General features: G+C 44.2%; 1 protein-coding gene and 1 pseudogene across 2 annotated transcripts; one reads left to right on the forward strand and one right to left on the reverse strand.

Annotated features, from left to right (window-relative positions):
- Positions 1 to 291: 291 nt before the first annotated feature.
- On the forward strand, positions 292 to 9,611 carry LOC129813357 (pecanex-like protein 4; annotated as a pseudogene).
- A 476-nt stretch (positions 9,612 to 10,087) lies between these two features.
- On the reverse strand, positions 10,088 to 18,511 carry dhrs7 (dehydrogenase/reductase (SDR family) member 7). Of its 2 annotated transcripts, none has more exons than XM_055864997.1 (7): positions 18,268 to 18,509; positions 17,546 to 17,698; positions 17,250 to 17,356; positions 12,648 to 12,887; positions 12,423 to 12,545; positions 11,954 to 12,169; positions 10,088 to 10,646 (listed from the first exon to the last, which is right to left on the reverse strand). In XM_055864997.1, the coding sequence occupies exons 1-7, from the start codon at positions 18,389 to 18,391 to the stop codon at positions 10,605 to 10,607; spliced, it is 1,005 nt and encodes a 334-aa protein (XP_055720972.1). In that variant the 5' UTR covers positions 18,392 to 18,509; the 3' UTR covers positions 10,088 to 10,604. The 2 variants fall into 2 exon arrangements, with proteins under 2 accessions (XP_055720972.1, XP_055720971.1); XM_055864996.1 differs by lacking the exon at positions 10,088 to 10,646 and adding an exon at positions 11,534 to 11,829 and having other exon boundaries at positions 18,268 to 18,511.
- Positions 18,512 to 19,595: the final 1,084 nt, after the last annotated feature.

Below are 19,595 nucleotides of genomic sequence, written 5' to 3' on the forward strand. Positions count from 1 at the left end.
TGGGTGTACGAGATTTGACATCAGAAGAGTTACAGTTGAGTGGTGGTGTCCCATCCTTCCAGGCCCTTGGCCTGAGCTAGGATTAGATAGGTTTAAATATTGGAATAGGGTTAGATTACACAGTATTTGTAATTTTCCCCCTTTTCCCACTCAAGGTATAAGGGATTTATACCCCAGTCTAGTTGGTGGCGGTAATGCAACATTTATTGGATGCCAACCGCCGTTAAACCACGAAGAAGAAGAAGACTACTAAGAAGAGAAGAAGAGCGGAGTGGAAATTGATGGGTAGGCTGACTGTTTTGTCACGACCACGCGACACACCCATTTGTCACAAAGTGCAAACTTCGCCTATCCTAGTTGGAGCGCACGCCCTCACTTCTTGTTGTGATTATTGTTTTCTAGCCTCAAATGTTAGCTAGCTATCGTTGCTCACTGGGAACGACACATTTACACAGCATTTTTGTATCTAAACAAATTGCTATACTTACTGTCGAAAATTAATAAGACAGTCGCTTAATTTAAAGGATATCCTATCTCTCCATTCAAAGGTACAATAGGTAAGTTAGCTGGCTAATGTTAGCTAGATTGCTAAATCTAATGTAGCTAGCAAATTATTTTTTTCACAAACGTTATTTCTGACATTCGCCTCAGTAGCTAGCTAGCCATCCCATATATATGAATGCAGCTAGCGTATGCTATGCTGCTAGCTTGTATTCATGTTTTCTTTGCAACCTTGCTGCGATAACGTTAGCTAGCCCTTACTGTTTACATGTTTTAGTCAAGGTCAGTTTATACAACATGTACTAGTGTAGCTATGCAATGTTATCGACCTGACTATAAACTTAGTCATCCGTGCGTGGGTGACTGACACACCCAGGCAGCCAGCTCTTTGACAGCAGTTGAAAACATACCTAGCAAATTTGTTTACAATTATACATTACTGATGTTCGGTAGGTTTTCGAGCGAGTTTATATAAAAATAAATCTCCTGCAAGCAGCATTCCTTTTGTAGCAGACATATGACAAGCTGCCTCTTTGATCTTGTCCTATAGGATGACACAGAAGCTAACTGCAGCCCCAGAAAGATGACCTGCACCACCCTAGGGCATGGTCGGGATGGGGCCAGATGTGCCCTTGCTCAATGAATACAAGCAGGAGTTCTGGAAGTGCTTCCCTCAGATGGTGCTGGGGGGTCCGCGCATGAAGTTGGGCTACTGCCTTATATCTATGTCAACCAGGCGGTCTTGTTCTTGACACCATGGCTGTTGGGTGGCATTGGCACACTGCTGTGCCAGCTGCAGGAGGAGCTCCACGCTGCCTGGTATGCTCATGCTGGGGGCAGCAGTGAGTGTCCAGGCCTTGGCACTGTATGCAGCCCGCAGGAATGGCACGGTGGAGAGGTTGGGAGTGCCTAACATCCTGGCTGACGAGGAGGCGGAGTTCACCCAACTGTGTAAGCCCAGAGACGGTGAGGTTCATCGCCCCGGGGAAGAGGTTTGGGCTGAACGTGGTGCTCCACACCATGCTGGCGGGGGCCCTCTGTGGGCTGGGAACATGGTATGTGCTCCTGGGCAGGTTAACTGCACTCTACGGCAGTGTGGGTGTAGCCTTGGTAGTCTTTGTCCTGAGCTGGGTGACTGTACACCCTTATCATCAACACGGCCACAGCGATGGCCACATTCCATGCACAGGACACCTATGAGATCATCCCACTCATCCGACCACTCTACATATTAACTTTCATAGCTGTGGACCTTGCTGATAGGTAAGAAATAACAAAATTGGTCTTAATGACTGTTTTGAAACTTATGGATATTTTGATAGGATTGCTTACATTTTGTGATTCTTTGCCGTTTTTTTCTCTCCCAATGCTGGTGTCCAGATTTACAGATCCAGAGCTCCAGCTAACCAGTCAGGTTCTTCATGTGGTGTTCCTGGTCCTACCTCTGCTGTTGGCGCTGGGCATGCTGTCACCTCTGGACGCCCTCCCCCTTTGGGGCATGGAGCAGGCTCTGGTGTTCGGTTTGGGCGGCTCTCCCATGTCCACATCAGTTATTTTTTTGTCAACATTTAGATGCTGTCTGATTATACTTAAGTCACTGATGTAGTTCCTTGAGCTCTTTACCATATGCCTGTGTGAGCTCCTATGATTCTGTGCTCTCTGTCCTTCCTAAAGGTTGCTGGGGATGTTCGCCATATCTGCATGTGTCACTGTTTGTACCTTCTTCATCCCGTCCACTGTGGGTGTGGTCGTCTTCTCCATGGCCATGGGGTTTCTGCTTAGTTTAGATCTCAGACAATTTGGGGCACATTGTAGAGGAAGGCCCAGGGTGACCCGCGGCGACAGTGGATGGCGTGGGGGGGGCATCCTCTGCCACTCCCCGCTGGTTTGGCTGGCAGTTGTGCTGCAGGGAGATGCTGCTCTACCTGGGGCTGCTGCTGGGAGCCATGGCTGAGGCAGGCCTCTTACATCACTTCCTCAGTCCCTCTCAGCCCCAGAACCTCAAGCTGCTGTCAGCTACCTCCTCATCCTCTTCATTGTCTGCTGGGCTCTCGGAGAGATCCAGGGAGCCTATGTTTTTGGAGGAGTGTTCCTCAACCCACTGTACCCAAGAGGAATGGCCAATGTCCGGGTGTTCATGCAGCGCAGAAGCTCCTTTTGGTAACAACACATTTCAGCATTCATGACATAGGCATGATATTTTTCCGGAAAAATATTTAAAGTTGAACATTGCAATTGAAGTCCTGGTTAAATCTTCAGTATCTCCCAAAATCAGAAATGCACAAAGTTTGTCTGTCATTGGTCAACCCAGGTGGGCCTGCTGAGTGATAGGCTGCTCCAGGTCCTGTCCAAGCTTAAGTTTGCCCTGGCCGTGCTGGTGACCTCCTGGACTGAGAAGAAACAGCGGCGTCGGCCGGGACCGGGACCCTGTGTCCTCTGCTGCTCTCTGTGGTGTTCTGGTCTGCCATGATCTCTGCTCCTCTGCTGCCCCTCTTCTCCCTGCCCATCTTCCTTTGGGCTTCCCTAGGCCTCAGCGTAGTTGGGTTGGGCCCGGGGGCACCGCCTGCCTCTGTCCAGACTCCATCTACTACCAGCAGATGAGTGGGAGCCTGGCCTGTGCTCTGAGGAGTACCTTCACCAGGGGATCACTTGGTTTGTGGGTGTCAATCTTTAGTTATTTTCCCCTGTTTCTTATTTTCTTCCATTCATTGGTGAACAGTGTTTTCCACTAGCGCTGGCTGTCAGCTAAACAGCAGATTAGACTCATTTTCAGCCGGCTACTTTTTCCACTTGAATTAACTAGGCTACTTTAAAAAAAGTAAAAAGTCAGACGAGCCCTCTCCCGCTACAATAAACGATGTCTCTTCTAGCGATCTATTGATAGGACAGGTGCCTGTCCGTCACAAAGCGAGCGATGACAGGGAAACAATGCTGGTTTGACAGTCTGCTGTGGGCAGTGTGATTTTGTGTGCGCTGAGGTTCGGTTGGTTGTAGTCAAATTTATTTACACAGAGGAAGGGGAGAGCATGATGCTTTGAGTGAATTTCAGGGCTCTACGATGTGACCATTATACTTTCATATACGCCTATAAGTAGATGCGTACGAACTGAAAAAGTAAGCTTAAATATGAGCATGTGCGAGTTGTGATTTATAGCAACAACAAAAAAAATCCAGCCGTAGCTATTTTCAATGTCTTTATGCAATTGTGTTTCATAGCTGGTAGCTAATCACACAAAAACCATAGAAATAAGAATGATTTATTTCTATACAAAGACCTATGTAGAGTCCCATATATCCCAACTTGTGCGCAACAACAGTGCCTTGGCCGTAGCAACTGTGCCTGGGGCGGTGTGCGCACTGAAATATATTTTTAGAAGCGCACAACCATAAATTTGCTCGAATTTACCAAAAAGTCTACTGAAGTGTGACTTTGTCCTTGTGTTTCTTGGCTCTTGACATTGTGTTGTTCAATATTTGTTTGAGCTTGCTAAATTGGTACTAGCAAAGGTATGTCGGAGAATCTCAGTCAGACATGTGAATCACACCGTTACCACGGTAAAGGCCCGCCCCTTAGAGACAGGCTCAGAGACAGTTTATCTACAACCATCAGACTGCTGAACACTTGAACTGGACTGACCACCTGCTCTGATTCTCTGCACCTTAGCACACAGACACATTTACAGTGCATTGAGAAAGTATTTAGAACCCTTCACTTTGTTACAGCCTTATTCTAAAATTAATTAAATAACCCATAATGACAAAGAAAAAACAGGTTAAGACATGTTTGTATATGTAATGTAAATAAGGTATTTGTTTTATTTTTTAAAGTATTCATACCCTTTGCTTTGACTCAGTTGAGCTCAGGTGCATCCTGTTTCCATTGATCATCCTTGAGATGTTTTTACAACTTTATTGGAGTCCACCTGTGGTAAATTCAATTGATTGGACAGGATTTGGAAAGGCACACACCTGTCTATTTAAGGTCCCATGGTCGACAGTACATGTCAGAGCAAAAACCAAGCCATAAGGTCAAAGAAATTGTCTGTAGAGCTCCGAGACAAGATTGTGTCAAGGCACAGATCTGGGGAAGGGTACCAAAAAATGTCTGTAGCATTGAAGGTCCCCAAGAACACAGTGGCCTCCATTTTTAAATGGAAGAAGTTTGGAACCACCAAGACGCTTCCTAGAGCTGGCTTCCTGTCCAACTGAGCAATCGGTGGAGTAGGGCCTTGGTCAGGGAGGTGACCAAGAACCCGATGGTTGCTCTGACAGAGCTCCAGAGTTCCTCTGTGGAGATGGGGGGAATCAACCAGAAGGACAACCATCTCTGCAGCACTCCACCAATCAGTTCTTTATGGTAGAGTGGCCAGGCGGAAGCCACTGCTCAGTAAAAGGCACATTACAGCCAAGCGTCACGTCTGGAGGAAACCAGGCACTGCTCAACACCTGGGCAATCACATCCCTACGGTGATGCATGGTGGTGGCAGCATCATGCTGCGGGGATGTTTTTCAGCAGCAAGGACTGGGAGACTAGTCAAGAGAAAGATGAACGGAGCAAGGCCTTGATGAAAACCTGCTCCAGAGCACTCAGGACCTCCGACTGGGGCGAAGGTTCACCTTCCAACAGGACAACGACCCCAAGCATAAAGCCAAGACAATGCAGGCTTCAGGACAAGTGTCTGAATGTCCTTGAGTGGCCCAGCAAGAGCCTGGACTTGAACCCGATCTAAAATCTCTGGAGAGATCTGAAAATAGCTTTGCAGCAACATTCCCCATCCAACCTGACAGAGCTTGACAGGATCTGCAGAGAAGAATGGGAGAAACTCCCCGAATACAGGTGTGCCAAGCTTGTAGAGTCATACCCAAGTACTCAAGGTTGTAATCACTGCCAAAGGTGCTTCAACAAAGTACTGAGTAAAGGGTCTGAATACTTAAGTAAATGTGATGTTTGAAAAAATTATAAAATTTGCAAAAATATCTAAACCTGTTTTTGCTTTGTCATTATGCGGTATTGTGTGTAGATTGCTGAGAACCCCCCCCCCCCCCCCCCCCCCCCCCCAATTTAATCAATTTTAGAAGGCTGTAACGTAACAAATTTTGAAAAAAGTGAAGGGGTCTGAATACTTTCCAAATGCACTGTAGTTCAGCAAAAACTTCAAACCCGGGGAGGCCTGGCTTGTTACTTTTTCTATTTGGCTTGCGACTCCAGGTACTGGGTGAAGTGAAAGTACTTTGATATAACTTTAACATTTCTAGACATGACTTTGTAGCTTATGTACAATGTATGAAATGATAATGGCGAGGTAAACATTACATTTACACCGGCAGTAATGTTGTCAGACTTCCTTATTTACCCACACTTTACAGTATACATTACATACTGCATTAGGTGTTGGGCATATGTTTTCAGTTGAATCTTTAACCCCTATTGTTGGGAGAAGCCATTAATTTTCCAACCACAAGCAGTTAGAACAGAACACCATAGTGCACTCAAGGTGTTCCAGCTCCAGCTCCGTGTCCTCATGGTTGTTTTTTTACTCACTGTGTATGTTGACTCAATCGCAGTGACAGTGAACTTTTAGATTGGTCGAGCAGGGAATGTATGCAGATGAAAGAGCCGGGCGGGGGGGAGCCTCTTACTGTTTCATATTAAGAGGAATGTTGTTGCGAGTTGCTCAGTAGAGCCGCCGGCAGTAATGTAAGCTTGCAGGATCCAGTTGTGATTCCCGAGAAGTGACCCGAACAAAATCGCTCTGATCTGTATTCATTACATCCAAATGTTTCAACACTATTAACCTCAATACTCTAAAGCCAGCCAGAGCTTCTTCCAAAAAATGTGTTCAGTGCTCTATTTGCTGTCAGGAGGGGGCAAGGAAAAAACTGAGCAAGTACAAGCTTAATTATTTATTGATTGACTACTCGAAACAGAAAAAATTGCTATAGTAATGTCATCACTCAATCTTATTGTTTTCTTGGGTAACTGAGGGTGCCTGAGCTGTGATGTTTAATTTAGGCTAAGCGCTTGTTGGGCATGCTATACCCAGTAGAAAAAGGAGAGTTTGTAGTGTAGTGTTCTTTTTTTCCCTTTGCCCCCTCTGTGACATTGGCGGCTGTGCATCAGTGAGCATTGAGCGGGAGCGGAGAACGCACAGCGTGTCATTTCCCATCGCGAGGCAGCGTCGGTGACTATTTCGAGACGCCGCTTTAGGATATGACATTATCCTTGAACACTAGTCAAACTTAAACGAAGGCAACCATCGCTCTGCCACTACAATTTCACTAAAAATGTCTGTCCGCTCTCCCCTCTGTCGACCAAAAATGAAATGCCCCCTCCTACAAATTCCCCAAGTCTACTCCCATGAAAGGAATGAATATTTAGAGACTAATGGAAAGCAGAGAAATAGAAGGAATTCACTATTTAGATCTGTGCAGTCAGCCAGTTTAAACTGTATCATGACCTTCCTCTACAACTGAAATGGTAAGTTAATCCGACAGCCAAGTTATCCACAGCCGAAAGACTCACTACTGATGCAAAATGAAAGGGTTCTGTAACCAGGGGGAACTTATCTATGTATATACTCCAAGCTTTCTCATCTTCAGCATCTCTTGACTGCATGTCCTATAATAATAATTTACCACTGGGATGACTGTGACCAAGTATAACACCACTCAAAGGCTGCGATGAGAATATGCTATGAATAGGGACATGAGGCGTAATGGAATAAGCCTTACCCGAAATCTTAGCTGTGGATAAGTGTATGAAGAAGCTGATAGGCCTACATTTGATTTCTTTCCTCCCCTCTGAAGGTTCTCTGGCTCCCACTTCCTGGGTCGCTTCCAGGACACCGCATGGTTTGGATCATGATCTTGGAGAGAGGATATGGCTACTGCACAGTCAACATCAAGGTACTGGTTCATTAATGGTTATGTGTTTGAATCGCTCATTTGTGGTGAACTCATTTGACCATTTTGTTTCAGGGTCTGGAGCTGCAGGAGACGTCGTGCCATACAGTGGAGGCTCGGAGGGTGGATGAGGTGTTTGAGGGGGCCTTTGAGCGCCCTAAGCGGCTTGGTCTCAACCAGGGATTAAACCTGCACTTGGGTAACGCCCTCACCCCTTGTGCTGCCCTGCCTGTCCACGTCTACTCTGATGCCTGATATGTGCTTTCGGGTATCATTGACTCGCATGACCTGAGGAAGCTCCAGGATGACTTCCTGAAGGCCCTGGTGTGGCTGCTGCTGAGGAACTCTGTCCAGAGACATAATACTTTTACTGGGGACACCGGGAAAGGGAAGTAGCCTCCCATCTTGGCCAGTCAACTGTCACCCAGCCTGCAGAGGCTGTCATGGTGGAGTCCGTCTCCTTTCTCAAGTTTAGACGGGACAGCTCCAGTTTGACCTTCTCCGGTGACTGGTCAGATGAGGATGACCTGTTTGGGGCTCAGCCAGCCAGGAGGACGGTGGTGCTGGTAAGTACGGTGGTCCAGCTGGGACACACAGTGCTCCACACCAGCCCCTCACTGCCAGGCTCTGTGGAGATGGACAGTAGGTTTGAAAACATGGCCCTCTCGTCCCTCCAGCCTCTGGGGCTCCCGGCTGTGGACAAGGGCAGGAACCCTGAAGTAACCCCCACAGAGTCCTCCGGCATCTTGGCCCATGCAAACCTCAGCTGCCCCACACTGAGCTGTTCAGTCTGCCCCCTGGGTAGAGGACATCCCCCTTATCATCCCGGTTGCAGCAGCCCTATGCTTTTGTTCCCCGAGTGGTTTCGGTTCACTCTGGGGCAGTTGGCACTGTCCATTCAGGACAAGGCTTTGGAAGATGTGACCAAAGCCCTGAAGGAGGATGAGGAGCTGAGGGACCTGTCATGCCTCATCTCCCTGGGGGCAGAGTCTGCCTTTACCAGCCCCAGCTATGTCTACAGGGTCTACTGTGGGGACGTGCCTTGGACAGAGGGGCTGGAGTGGCTCTCTGAAAACAAATTACTTCACCAGCTTGCACTTAAGGCTTTCAGGTAAAGAGGGCAGGGGTGAAACATGGGTGTAGCTGCTACCCAACATAGGGAATCTAAAACGTATATACTGGATGTGTGTTACACATATTCAATATTGCTATCCAAACTAAGCTTGTCCCTGATCTATTTACCTGCAGGTACAGTTTCAAGCTGCTGTTTGATCAGGTGAGTCTGGGGCCAATAGAGAGTCTTGAGGAGCTGTTCAGCACACTGGAGGAGTATGAGAGGGACTGGTACATCGGCCTGGTGGCTGACAAGAGGCTGGCAGGACTGTGTCCTACAGGAGAAACCCTTCCTCTTCTCACCGGGCCATGACCTCACCCTGGAAACCAAACTCACCACACTACACCTGTGTTTCTGTTACCTTACTAACTCACAAGGTTCTCACTAAAGTAACCCAACAAACAACTGATGAACTATTAACATTGCTTAAAAATTGTTTGTTTGTATAGAGTGTTTTGTGTAGTCTTATCTTTGGGGTGTGTATATTTTAAACTGAGCTAGTGGTCAGTACAGTAAGTGACCTCTACCTGCCTGTCTCCACAGAGCACTTACACAGGGCTGGTTCAGGTAGGCCGTCTGAATGAGGTGGTGGTGCGTGGCTAGTGGGCTAACCTGTCCTGGGACCTGCTCTACGCCACCAACGATGATGAGCACTACAGCATCCAGGCCCACCCCATCATGCTGAGGGACCTCACTGTCCAGGCACCCGACCCCCTCTGGGGTACCCCATCTACTCCTCTGTCCCCCTGCACCTCCCCTGCTTCTAACCCCAACCCCTTGTTGGGATACGCCATCTTCACCGACTCCCCTATACCCACCCTGCCTCTGGTTTTCCTAACTTTATCACTGGGTAAGCCCAATGTTGTGGGCTGTAAATGTAACCCATCTAGAGGTCGGCAACAGGCGAGCCAAAACTGGCCCGCAATTCATTTTTGCCCCCAAAAAGTTTTGTAAAATACAAGATTCAATGTATTTGGGGGATTTTAGTTTGTGAAAAAAATACTAGAAATCACTAAAAATTCAACAAAAAGTGTTTCATTTACGAAATCTGTTCCAGTGTTCCTACAAATAAAAACAGGTGCTCGTGTCTCAATGTATGATTTTTTTTTGTTGCTAAATTCAATCTCTTTTGGGCTTAGTTGTGGTCAAATGGCAGTTTACAAGTTAAAATTATTTTGCGTCCCCTCGGCAAAAATCGTCCCGCAGCTGAATCTAGTCGCCTACCCCTGCACAAGGGTATCTTAGGAAAGTACCTGGAAGGCAGATTAAAACAAATGGTTTCATTCATGCAGGAGCGACATTACCAAAGGTGTGGTACTAGTTCAAACAACGGAATATCAGCTTTCTGGAGAGAAAAAAATATTTACATGGGATATAATTGTTCAGAATATATTTATCATTCTGGAAAAAACAATTGTATCATGTGTAAATAAAATTTTAATCAGATACAACCACCTTCCCCTCAAGAGGACAGCCAACACAGTGCCAATTTCATGATAAACTTATTTAGCAAATGTTTTCCCTCAAATACAGTTATGTAATGCTCCCAAAGGCAAAATGGGACAAAGATTTTGCTTTTTTAAAAATGTTTTAATTCAGTGTTATATTCAAGGATGTGCCTTTCGGTTGGTCTTCATTTTGCTATCATTTTGTTTACAGTTCTTGTTTTTAAGACTAATGTTCTCTTGTACATACTGATGTGTGTAATTGTATATACACTTATAACGTTTTCAAAGAAACCTGATAGGCTATTGTTTACTGGAGATTGGTTAGTGCTATAGACATTCATCACAGATCTGTGGGGAGTGCATTAATTATACTCCACCTATCAGACAATCTAATCAATTTTAATGTTCCTCATTCTGAAATACTTTTTTCCCCATCAACTGAGTCAGCCTGGACACATCCTAATTTCATAGGCTAGAGGAAAATCTTCAATGTTTCTATTTGACACCCTCATCCCTATTCTTCTGCTTTGTGAAGAGGGCTGTCCTAAAACATTTTCCTTTCAGCTAAAAATGAGACAATTGCTTCCAGGTTCAAGTTAACCCATTTCAAGGTGGAGCTCAAGCATTTGGAATGCCTTTCAGGAAGACTTGGGCTTTGTGAAGTAAGCAGAGTCTGCGTCCTGTAAAACAAAGCTTAATTTTAAAGTTATCTTTTTTCGACTGTAAAAACAAATCTGTAGCACATGCCAAATATAAACATTTTACATTCTGGGGAGACGCTCTGTCACTCAAGAAGTTAAGGCATCAGAACATGGACTTGTCAACAGGATGATGTGGGAATGGGTCATATCTCAGTTTAATGAAAGGTGACTGATTCTACTTTATCCATATGTCCTATGTTCTGAGGCCGATCTTGCTTCATTGTCTGTTTCAGGTGTCTAGATTTCAAATACTGTTCATTGACAGATGAAGAATGAAAACCTGCAAACTCACTATCTAAGTTGCCTTTCCTCAGTCTGTATTTTCTCTCCTTTGTATAACTTTTTTAATATATTGACCAAACCTTGAGCATTCCTACACACAACTAAGCCACAGTGGTTGGGTGACATTGTCCATCCAAATCCTGACACAAAAATGTCTGGTCAGTCAGAAAATGACCTTTCTGCGTGGCCCTCAGCTGTCCAGCAGAGGCCACCAGACGTAGAAGTCAGTAAGTCAGTCACTGCCACTGGGAAGCAGTCATGCCCACTGCTATACCCTGGCCAGTGTGGCCGCCCCCTTCTCTTTATCAGGCTGAAGCAAGGTCAGTAACAGCTGAGCCCCCTAGCTGTTAAGAGACAGCTCTAAATAGAGTCTGCTTCACTGAAGTATTTGACTGTTCACACGGTTATTGTCCCCTTATTCCTGGCCTGGCAAGGTTAACCTTAGAGAATGTGAAAGCAAGAACCTGCATAAATGATGCCTAGTGCAGGGATGGGCAATTCCAATCCTCTAGGGTCTGATTGGTGTCACTTTTGCCCTATCCCCATCTAACACACCTGACTCCAATAATCAAATAATCAAGATCTTCAGTTTAGAAGGAAATTAGTTTAATCAGCTGTGGGATGGGAGGGAAAGTGTGACACCACTCCAGCCCAGAGAACTGGAGTTGCCCATCCCTGGCCTAGTGCGTTTCACCCACCTCGTCCTTGTGTACACCCAACAGTACACATTTTTGTTGTAGCCCCAGATAAACTCACCTGATTCAACTCGTTGAGGACTTGATGATTAGTTGACAAGTTGAATCAGGTGTGCTTGTCCGGGGCTACAACAAATGTGTACTGTTGGGGGTACTGGAGGAGACTGGAGTTGGGAAACACTGGTCTATGGAATACACTGAGCTCGGATCATTCTATAGGCAAAACTGTAACAATTTATAGTATGCAGCTCAGAAAACACATTCTTAAGCAAAATCATGTTGCGAGACCTACAGAAAACCAATACTAACCAGGCCAGCCTTGAAGTTCTGCACCCTCTTCCTGCCCAGCACATCAGTGATGAACCAGGCCCAGGTGGGAGCATACTGCCACACATAGTAGAACAGCAGAAAGGGCTGCTGGGCAATCCACATCTCCTTGGTGCCATTGGCTATACCCACCAGGATGAGACGCACACAACGACTAGTGACCATCTTGTGTTGCTGGTCCCCAGCAGTGGGAATGGCCTTAGATATGGAAGGGATAAGACAGGAAATTAATGTCAACACTCAAACAAAAATGTTCAATTCAACGGAAGTTAAATCATACTTTAATGACAATTATTTGAAAGACCAATGGCTTTCCCATGAATGCGTTTGTGACATCTTGACAATAACAAAATGTGATGCAATTGCAACATGTCCAATGTCGATGTAAAATTAAGCATGAATTCAGCAATAATGTGAATCAAAATTATCACAAATTGGAAGCAAAACCAACCTTTCCCACTTCTTCTGTGAAAGCATTCTGGACTATCTGTGACTGTACAGGTCCTGGACATACTGTGCTGATGAGTATCCTTGGGTATTCAGTCAGCTCTGTTCGAAGAGAATTGAAGAAGCCCTGTGGAAAAAGTAGATTGTCATCTCAAGATCTTAATCAATTTATCTATCTAGATGTTGTACAACTACAAACGGGCAGAGGGTGGCCCATGATTGATCTAACCTGAAGAGCGTGTTTACTGGCAGAGTATCCGGTTGCCAGAGGTGCCCCAGCCAGGCCGACCACACTGCTTACAGTAACTACACTGCCCGACCCTCGCTGCGTCATGTGGGGCAACACCTGCTTGGTAAGTGACACTGTGCCCAGGAAGTTGAGCTCCATCAGCGCCTGGTACACATCCACACTGGTCTCCAGGCACAGAGAACGCTGGCTGCGGCCACCATTGTTAACCAGGATGTCAATCTAAATGGGCATAGTGCAGAGAGAGGCCGGAACAAAGCAAGCCATGTATCACCAATTATCTTATTCTTCAAAGGAATTCATTGAATTCATGATACACTGGTAACAAAATCAAGACTTGGTTGTGAACATTTCTGCCAAAGGTATAATCAAAACACAGATTACAAGTGGAAACAACCTCATGTCTCAGAATAAGAGAACACGTCTAATAAGACGGCGCTAATACTGGACTTAGCCTTGAATTTTCATGTTGAGCATGTGCATAATTTGCCTTTGGGAGCTGGTTGGTAGTAAGCTAGTTTGATTAATCAGACTGTAATACACAATGAATTGGTATATACAGCAAGAAACATGTGTGTACAAAATCGTTGACAGTAAATGTTCTTTACAAACCAGAATATTGAATAAAATTACATGTGAACTTACTCTACTGGTTGTCTGTGCGGTTTGTACTTCAGCTGCACAAAATTTGAGACAAAATATCCACAGGAAAGTTTTGGATAAGTGACTTTTTAGACAGCCGGTAGGTATATAGTTCGGTACAATTAAAATTGTATATTCTGAATCAGGGGAGGATGGAGAACAATCCACACCTCAGTAAAGACAATACCTACCGGCTCTCTAAAAAGTTGGGTAAACAATACTTTGCTGTGGACATTTTGTCTCAGAGACAACCGGTAGAGTAAGTTCAAATGTAATTTTATTTAACATTCTGGCTTGCAAGGAACATTTACAAAATTTTACACACAAATGTTTACGGCTGTATATACCAATTATTTGTGTATTACAGCCTGAATAATATGTATTGTCTTATAAATAAGGCCAGTCTGGTTAGACTTAAGTAAATGCGAAGAAAGTATGTCCTACATCAGTGGTTCCCAAACTGAGGGGGCCGGCAGGGGGTCAAGCCACGGTGGGAACCACACATGCAGAGATCTTCCGTTCACCTACTCTGCATCTCACAAAGACATGGCGGTTGGAACCAAAAATCGCAAATTTGGACTCATCAGACCAAAGGACAGATTTCCACCGGTCTAATGTCCATTGCTTGTGTTTCTTGGCCCAAGCAAGTCTCTTCTTATTGGTGTCCTTTAGTAGTGGTTTCTTTGCAGCAATTCGACCATGAAGGCCTGATTCACGCAGTCTTCTCTGAACAGTTGATGTTGAGATGGGTCTGTTACTTGAACTGTGTGAAGCATTTATTTAGACTGCAATTTCTGAGGCTGGTAACTCTAATGAACATATCCTCTGTGTCTCTTCCTTTCCTGTTGGCGGTCTTCATGAGAGCCAGTTTCATCATAGCGCTTGGTGGTTTTTGCGACTGCACTTGAAGAAACTTTCAAAGTTCTTGAGATTTTCCGGATTGACTGACCTTCATGTCTTAAAGTAATGATGGACAGTCGTTTCTCTTTGCTTATTTGAGCTGTTCTTGCCAAAATATGGACTTGGGCTATCTTCTGTATACCACCCCAACCTTGTCACAACACAACTGATTGGCTCAAACGCAGTAAGAAGGGATGAAATTAGAGTGTCTAGTTTGAGAAACAGACACCTCACAAGTCCTCAACTGGCAGCTTCATTAAATGGGACCCACAAAACACCAGTCTCAACGTCAACAGTGAAGAGGCGACTCCGGGATGTTGGCCTTCTAAGCAGAGTTGCAAAAAAAAAGCCATCTCAGACTGGCCAATAAAAAGAAAAGCTTAAGATAGGCAAAAGAACACAGAACAGAAGAACTCTGACTAGAAGGCCAGCATCACGGAGTCGCCTCTTCACTGTTGACGTTGAGACTGGTGTTTTGCGGGTACTATTTAATAAAGCTGCCAGTTGAGGACTTGTGAGGCGTCTATTTCTCAAACTAGACAGTCTAATGTACTTGTCCTCTTGCTCAGTTGTGCACTGGGGCCTACCACTTTCTATTCTGGTTAGAGCCAGTTTGCTCTGTTCTGTGAAGGGAGTATTTCACAGCGTTGTGTGAGATCTTCAGTTTCTTGGCAATTTCTCGCATGGAATAGCCTTCATTTTTCAGAACAAGAATAGACTGACGAGTTTCAGAGAAAGGTCTTTGTTTCTGGCCATTTTGAGCCTGTAATCGAACCCACAAATGCTGATGATCCAGAAACTAAACTAGTCTAAAGAAGGCCAGTTTTATTGCTTCTTTAATCAGTACAACAGTTTTAGGCTGTGCTAACATAATTGCAAACGGGTTTTCTAATGATCAATTAGCCTTTTAAAATTATAAACTTGGATTATTGGATAAATTTGATGTTATTTAATGGACCAAAAAATTGCTTTTCTTTCAAAAACAATGACATTTCGAAGTGACCCCAACCGTTTGAACGATAGTGTGTGTGTGTGTGTATATATATATATATATATATATATATATATATATATATATATATATATATATATATATATATATATATATATATATATATATACACTGCTCAAAAACATAAAGAGAACACTAAAATAACACATCCTAGATCTGAATGAATGAAATATTCTTATTAAATACTTTTTTTCTTTACATAGTTGAATGTGCTGACAACAAAATCACACAAAAATGATCAATGGAAATCAAATTTATCAACCCATGGAGGTCTGGATTTGGAGTCACACTCAAAATTAAAGTGGAAAACCACACTACAGGCTGATCCAACTTTGATGTAATGTCCTTAAAACAAGTCAAAATGAGGCTCAGTAATGTGTGTGGCCTCCACGTGCCTGTATGACCTCCTTACAACGCCTGGGCATGCTCCTGATGAGGTGGCGGATGGTCTCCTGAGGGATCTCCTCCCAGACCTGGACTAAAGCATCCGCAAACTCCTGGACAGTCTGTGGTGCAACGTGGCGTTGGTGGATGGAGCGAGACATGATGTCCCAGATGTGCTCAATTGGATTCAGGTCTGGGGAACGGGCGGGCCAGTCCATAGCATCAATGCCTTCCTCTTGCAGGAACTGCTGACACACTCCAGCCACATGAGGTCTAGCATTGTCTTGCATTAGGAGGAACCCAGGGCCAACCGCACCAGCATATGGTCTCACAAGGGGTCTGAGGATCTCATCTCGGTACCTAATGGCAGTCAGGCTACCTCTGGCGAGCACATGGAGGGCTGTGCGGCCCCCCAAAGAAATGCCACCCCACACCATGACTGACCCACCGCCAAACCGGTCATGCTGGAGGATGTTGCAGGCAGTAGAACGTTCTCCACGGCGTCTCCAGACTCTGTCACGTCTGTCACATGTGCTCAGTGTTAACCTGCTTTCATCTGTGAAGAGCACAGGGCGCCAGTGGCGAATTTGCCAATCTTGGTGTTCTCTGGCAAATGCCAAACGTCCTGCACGGTGTTGGGCTGTAAGCACAACCCCCACCTGTGGACGTCGGGCCCTCATACCACCCTCATGGAGTCTGTTTCTGACCGTTTGAGCAGACACATGCACATTTGTGGCCTGCTGGAGGTCATTTTGCAGGGCTCTGGCAGTGCTCCACCTGCTCCTCCTTGCACAAAGGCGGAGGTAGCGGTCCTGCTGCTGGGTTGTTGCCCTCCTACGGCCTCCTCCACATCTCCTGATGTACTGGCCTGTCTCCTGGTAGCGCCTCCATGCTCTGGACACTACGCTGACAGACACAGCAAATCTTCTTGCCACAGCTCGCATTGATGTGCCATCCTGGATGAACTGCACTACCTGAGCCACTTGTGTGGGTTGTAGACTCCGTCTCATGCTACCACTAGAGTGAAAGCACCGCCAGCATTCAAAAGTGACCAAAACATCAGCCAGGAAGCATAGGAACTGAGAAGTGGTCTGTGGTCACCACCTGCAGAACCACTCCTTTATTGGGGGTGTCTTGCTAATTGCCTATAATTTCCACCTTTTGTCTATTCCATTTGCACAACAGCATGTGAAATGTATTGTCAATCAGTGTTGCTTCCTAAGTGGACAGTTTGATTTCACAGAAGTGTGATTGACTTGGAGTTACATTGTGTTGTTTTAGTGTTCCCTTTATTTTTTTGAGCAGTGTATATATACACACACATATACACACACGAAACAATTTCAAGGAACGCAGTCCAGCTTCAAACTGAACGCACAAGGTGCAATTTCAAAATTGGGTAGAGAATCATCAGTTCCTCTTGTCATGTTAGTCATTGCATACCTTGCATACACCCCCCCGAGGGAAAATGTTTGGGAACCCCTGTCCGACATGACTAATGCCTGGTTACTTCTTCAACCTTTATTTAGTGGTTAATCAATTGGAAATGGTCAAACACTGAGTTAAATTTAACTAACTTAAAATCCCGACAAAATAAAGAGCGATAAGGGAGAGTTATTACAAATTTTCAAGTGTAGTGGTCTTACATTGCCAAAGTGCTGGATAGCAGTTTTCATTTTTGCCTCATGGGACGCTCTCTCCAGCAAATCAAGTGGAAGAACAAGAATATCCTTATCTTTCAAGTTGGAGCACTCTTGGGAATGAAAAATGTTGTTAAATGGTCTGCAAATGAAAGGGCTAGGTGTATAAAATCACACGTACTACTGTGACTGCATTGAAGCAGTAAGCTATGTAATTTATAATGCTTAACAGTAAAGAGAATTAACCTAATTGTGTGCGAGAGAATACGGTTTTCATTAGACGAGAGAACTATCATCCTCACCCAAACAGTGAAGTTTCACCCTATCCAACTGATCCACACGGCGGGCAGATAGAATCAGACGAGACCCACATCGAGCTAGTTGGTAAGCCAGCTCCTCCCCTATGCCACTGGAGGCTCCTGTGACCCACACCACCAGTCCTTTCAACTTGGTCTCTAGAAAACAAGCAGCAGATTGTGTTACTTTTCACAGCAAATACTGAGTAACAGTACTACAACGTTGTTTGAGGAGGGTGGTGAACAGTCATATTGTGCCATACAGTTGTAGCGGTCATATTCACCGTCACCCGGTTTCTCCAACCATTATAGAACAGGTCCTTCCACGTTGTTGTAATTTTCCCCTATTGGCCCTGGAGGGCAAGCAACCAATGTAATACAAAGACATTTTGTTTATATGACAAATTCTGTAGCCGGACCTCTCTGGATCTCCAGATGTTCCATATCATTGCAACATTGTGTGGCCATTGCTGTTCAAATCTGAATGAGATCCTGAGAGGTCAAAGTCTGCTTGGTGCTCAGACTACAGAACGTGTCATCAAAACAACCTCTGTGTTACATTAGATGGATTCTTCAACATGGATCTGCACTGAAACAATGTAGATATACAAGTGAGAACAACGTGTAACAGTCTGTATTGAAAGATTGACTCCTCGTACATTGCCACATTGAGGCGACTGCCTTGCGTTATTGGTCAATACAAGTTAATTAAGGGACAGGTGTGTTACCTGGCTTGCTCCCAAACAAGGTTGCCCATAGTAAGGTCAAGTCAGCGTCCGCAAATATGAAGCACACAAACTGTACAAGCAAGTAAAATGCAATTCCTGTGAGCAACGTCACGCCCAAATCCATAGTCTTCTGGCTTGTGTGAAAATGTTATCAAAGTCGCAGTACAAGAACAACAGCTATCTGCTCTCCAGCGTTAGAAAAAAAAACGCTGTAATAATAACGTAAATAACCCGGAAGCGACTATTAATAGAAACGAAAACCCTTCCGGTTACAGTTTACTCTATTAGAAGATATTAAAGACATATTTAGAATTTAGAAATATATGTCAGGATAAATAGACAATGTTCATGCTGATATTTGGCGCACTGTGCCGCTTTAATAGAGACAGAGAGTGATAAAGGATAATGTGACTGAAAGAAATGTATTAGTGAGAAAAATAAGATTGGCCACAGCTATTTCCATACGAAATGTATTTTTGTTTCTGTTAATTCTGTGTTTGCCTTTACAATGTTTAATCCATTTATGGGTTTTTGTTTTGATATGACATACACATCAACCACTGCTAGAGGATATCTTTTTTTTATTTTTATTTTTATTTTTTAACAACAAATCAATACAGAAAGTACATAAAGGAACACAAGTATATATAGATTATATATAATGGACAATCGAGCTAGGGGGTACAATATCACATTACAATTACACAAGGACCTTAAGGGACATACATACACTTACAATTCTAACAGCTTTTTTGTTAGTAGAGTATTTAATAGTCTTAAAATACAGTTAAATTTATTTTTGTAGGGTAAGAAAATTTGTTTTTTGTTAGTAAATTTACACTTGTGTATATGAAATTTGGCCAAAATAATAATGAAATTATTTACATACAAATGTTTCAGCTTATTTTTATCATATGTAAAGAATCCAAGCAGTACATCTCTCCACAATAGTGTAAAATCTTCATAAATGTGTTCAATTATAAATCTACTGATGTCTTGCCACAGTTTTCTTACATGTATACAATGCCAAAAAAGATGCAACACTGTTTCTGGGTGGTCATTACAAAAGGAGCAATTTGAATTTATGTTTTCCTTAAACTTCTTCATATAGTGGTTGGCAGGGTAATATTTATGAATAATTTTAAAGGAAACCTCCTTAATTTTGTTAACCAGTAGGTATGTGTGTGGCAACATCCCAAATTTTCCCCAACAGATATTATCAATAAATCCATTCCAATAAGGCATGACATAAGGTATAGATACAACATCCTGCTGAAACAAGGTTCGTATCGCTCTGTTTGTTGTTGAATGGGCCAAAAGAGAAACAC

The sequence above is a fragment of the Salvelinus fontinalis genome, chromosome 16 (genome assembly GCF_029448725.1).
Source record: "Salvelinus fontinalis isolate EN_2023a chromosome 16, ASM2944872v1, whole genome shotgun sequence".
Lineage (NCBI taxonomy): Eukaryota > Metazoa > Chordata > Actinopteri > Salmoniformes > Salmonidae > Salvelinus > Salvelinus fontinalis.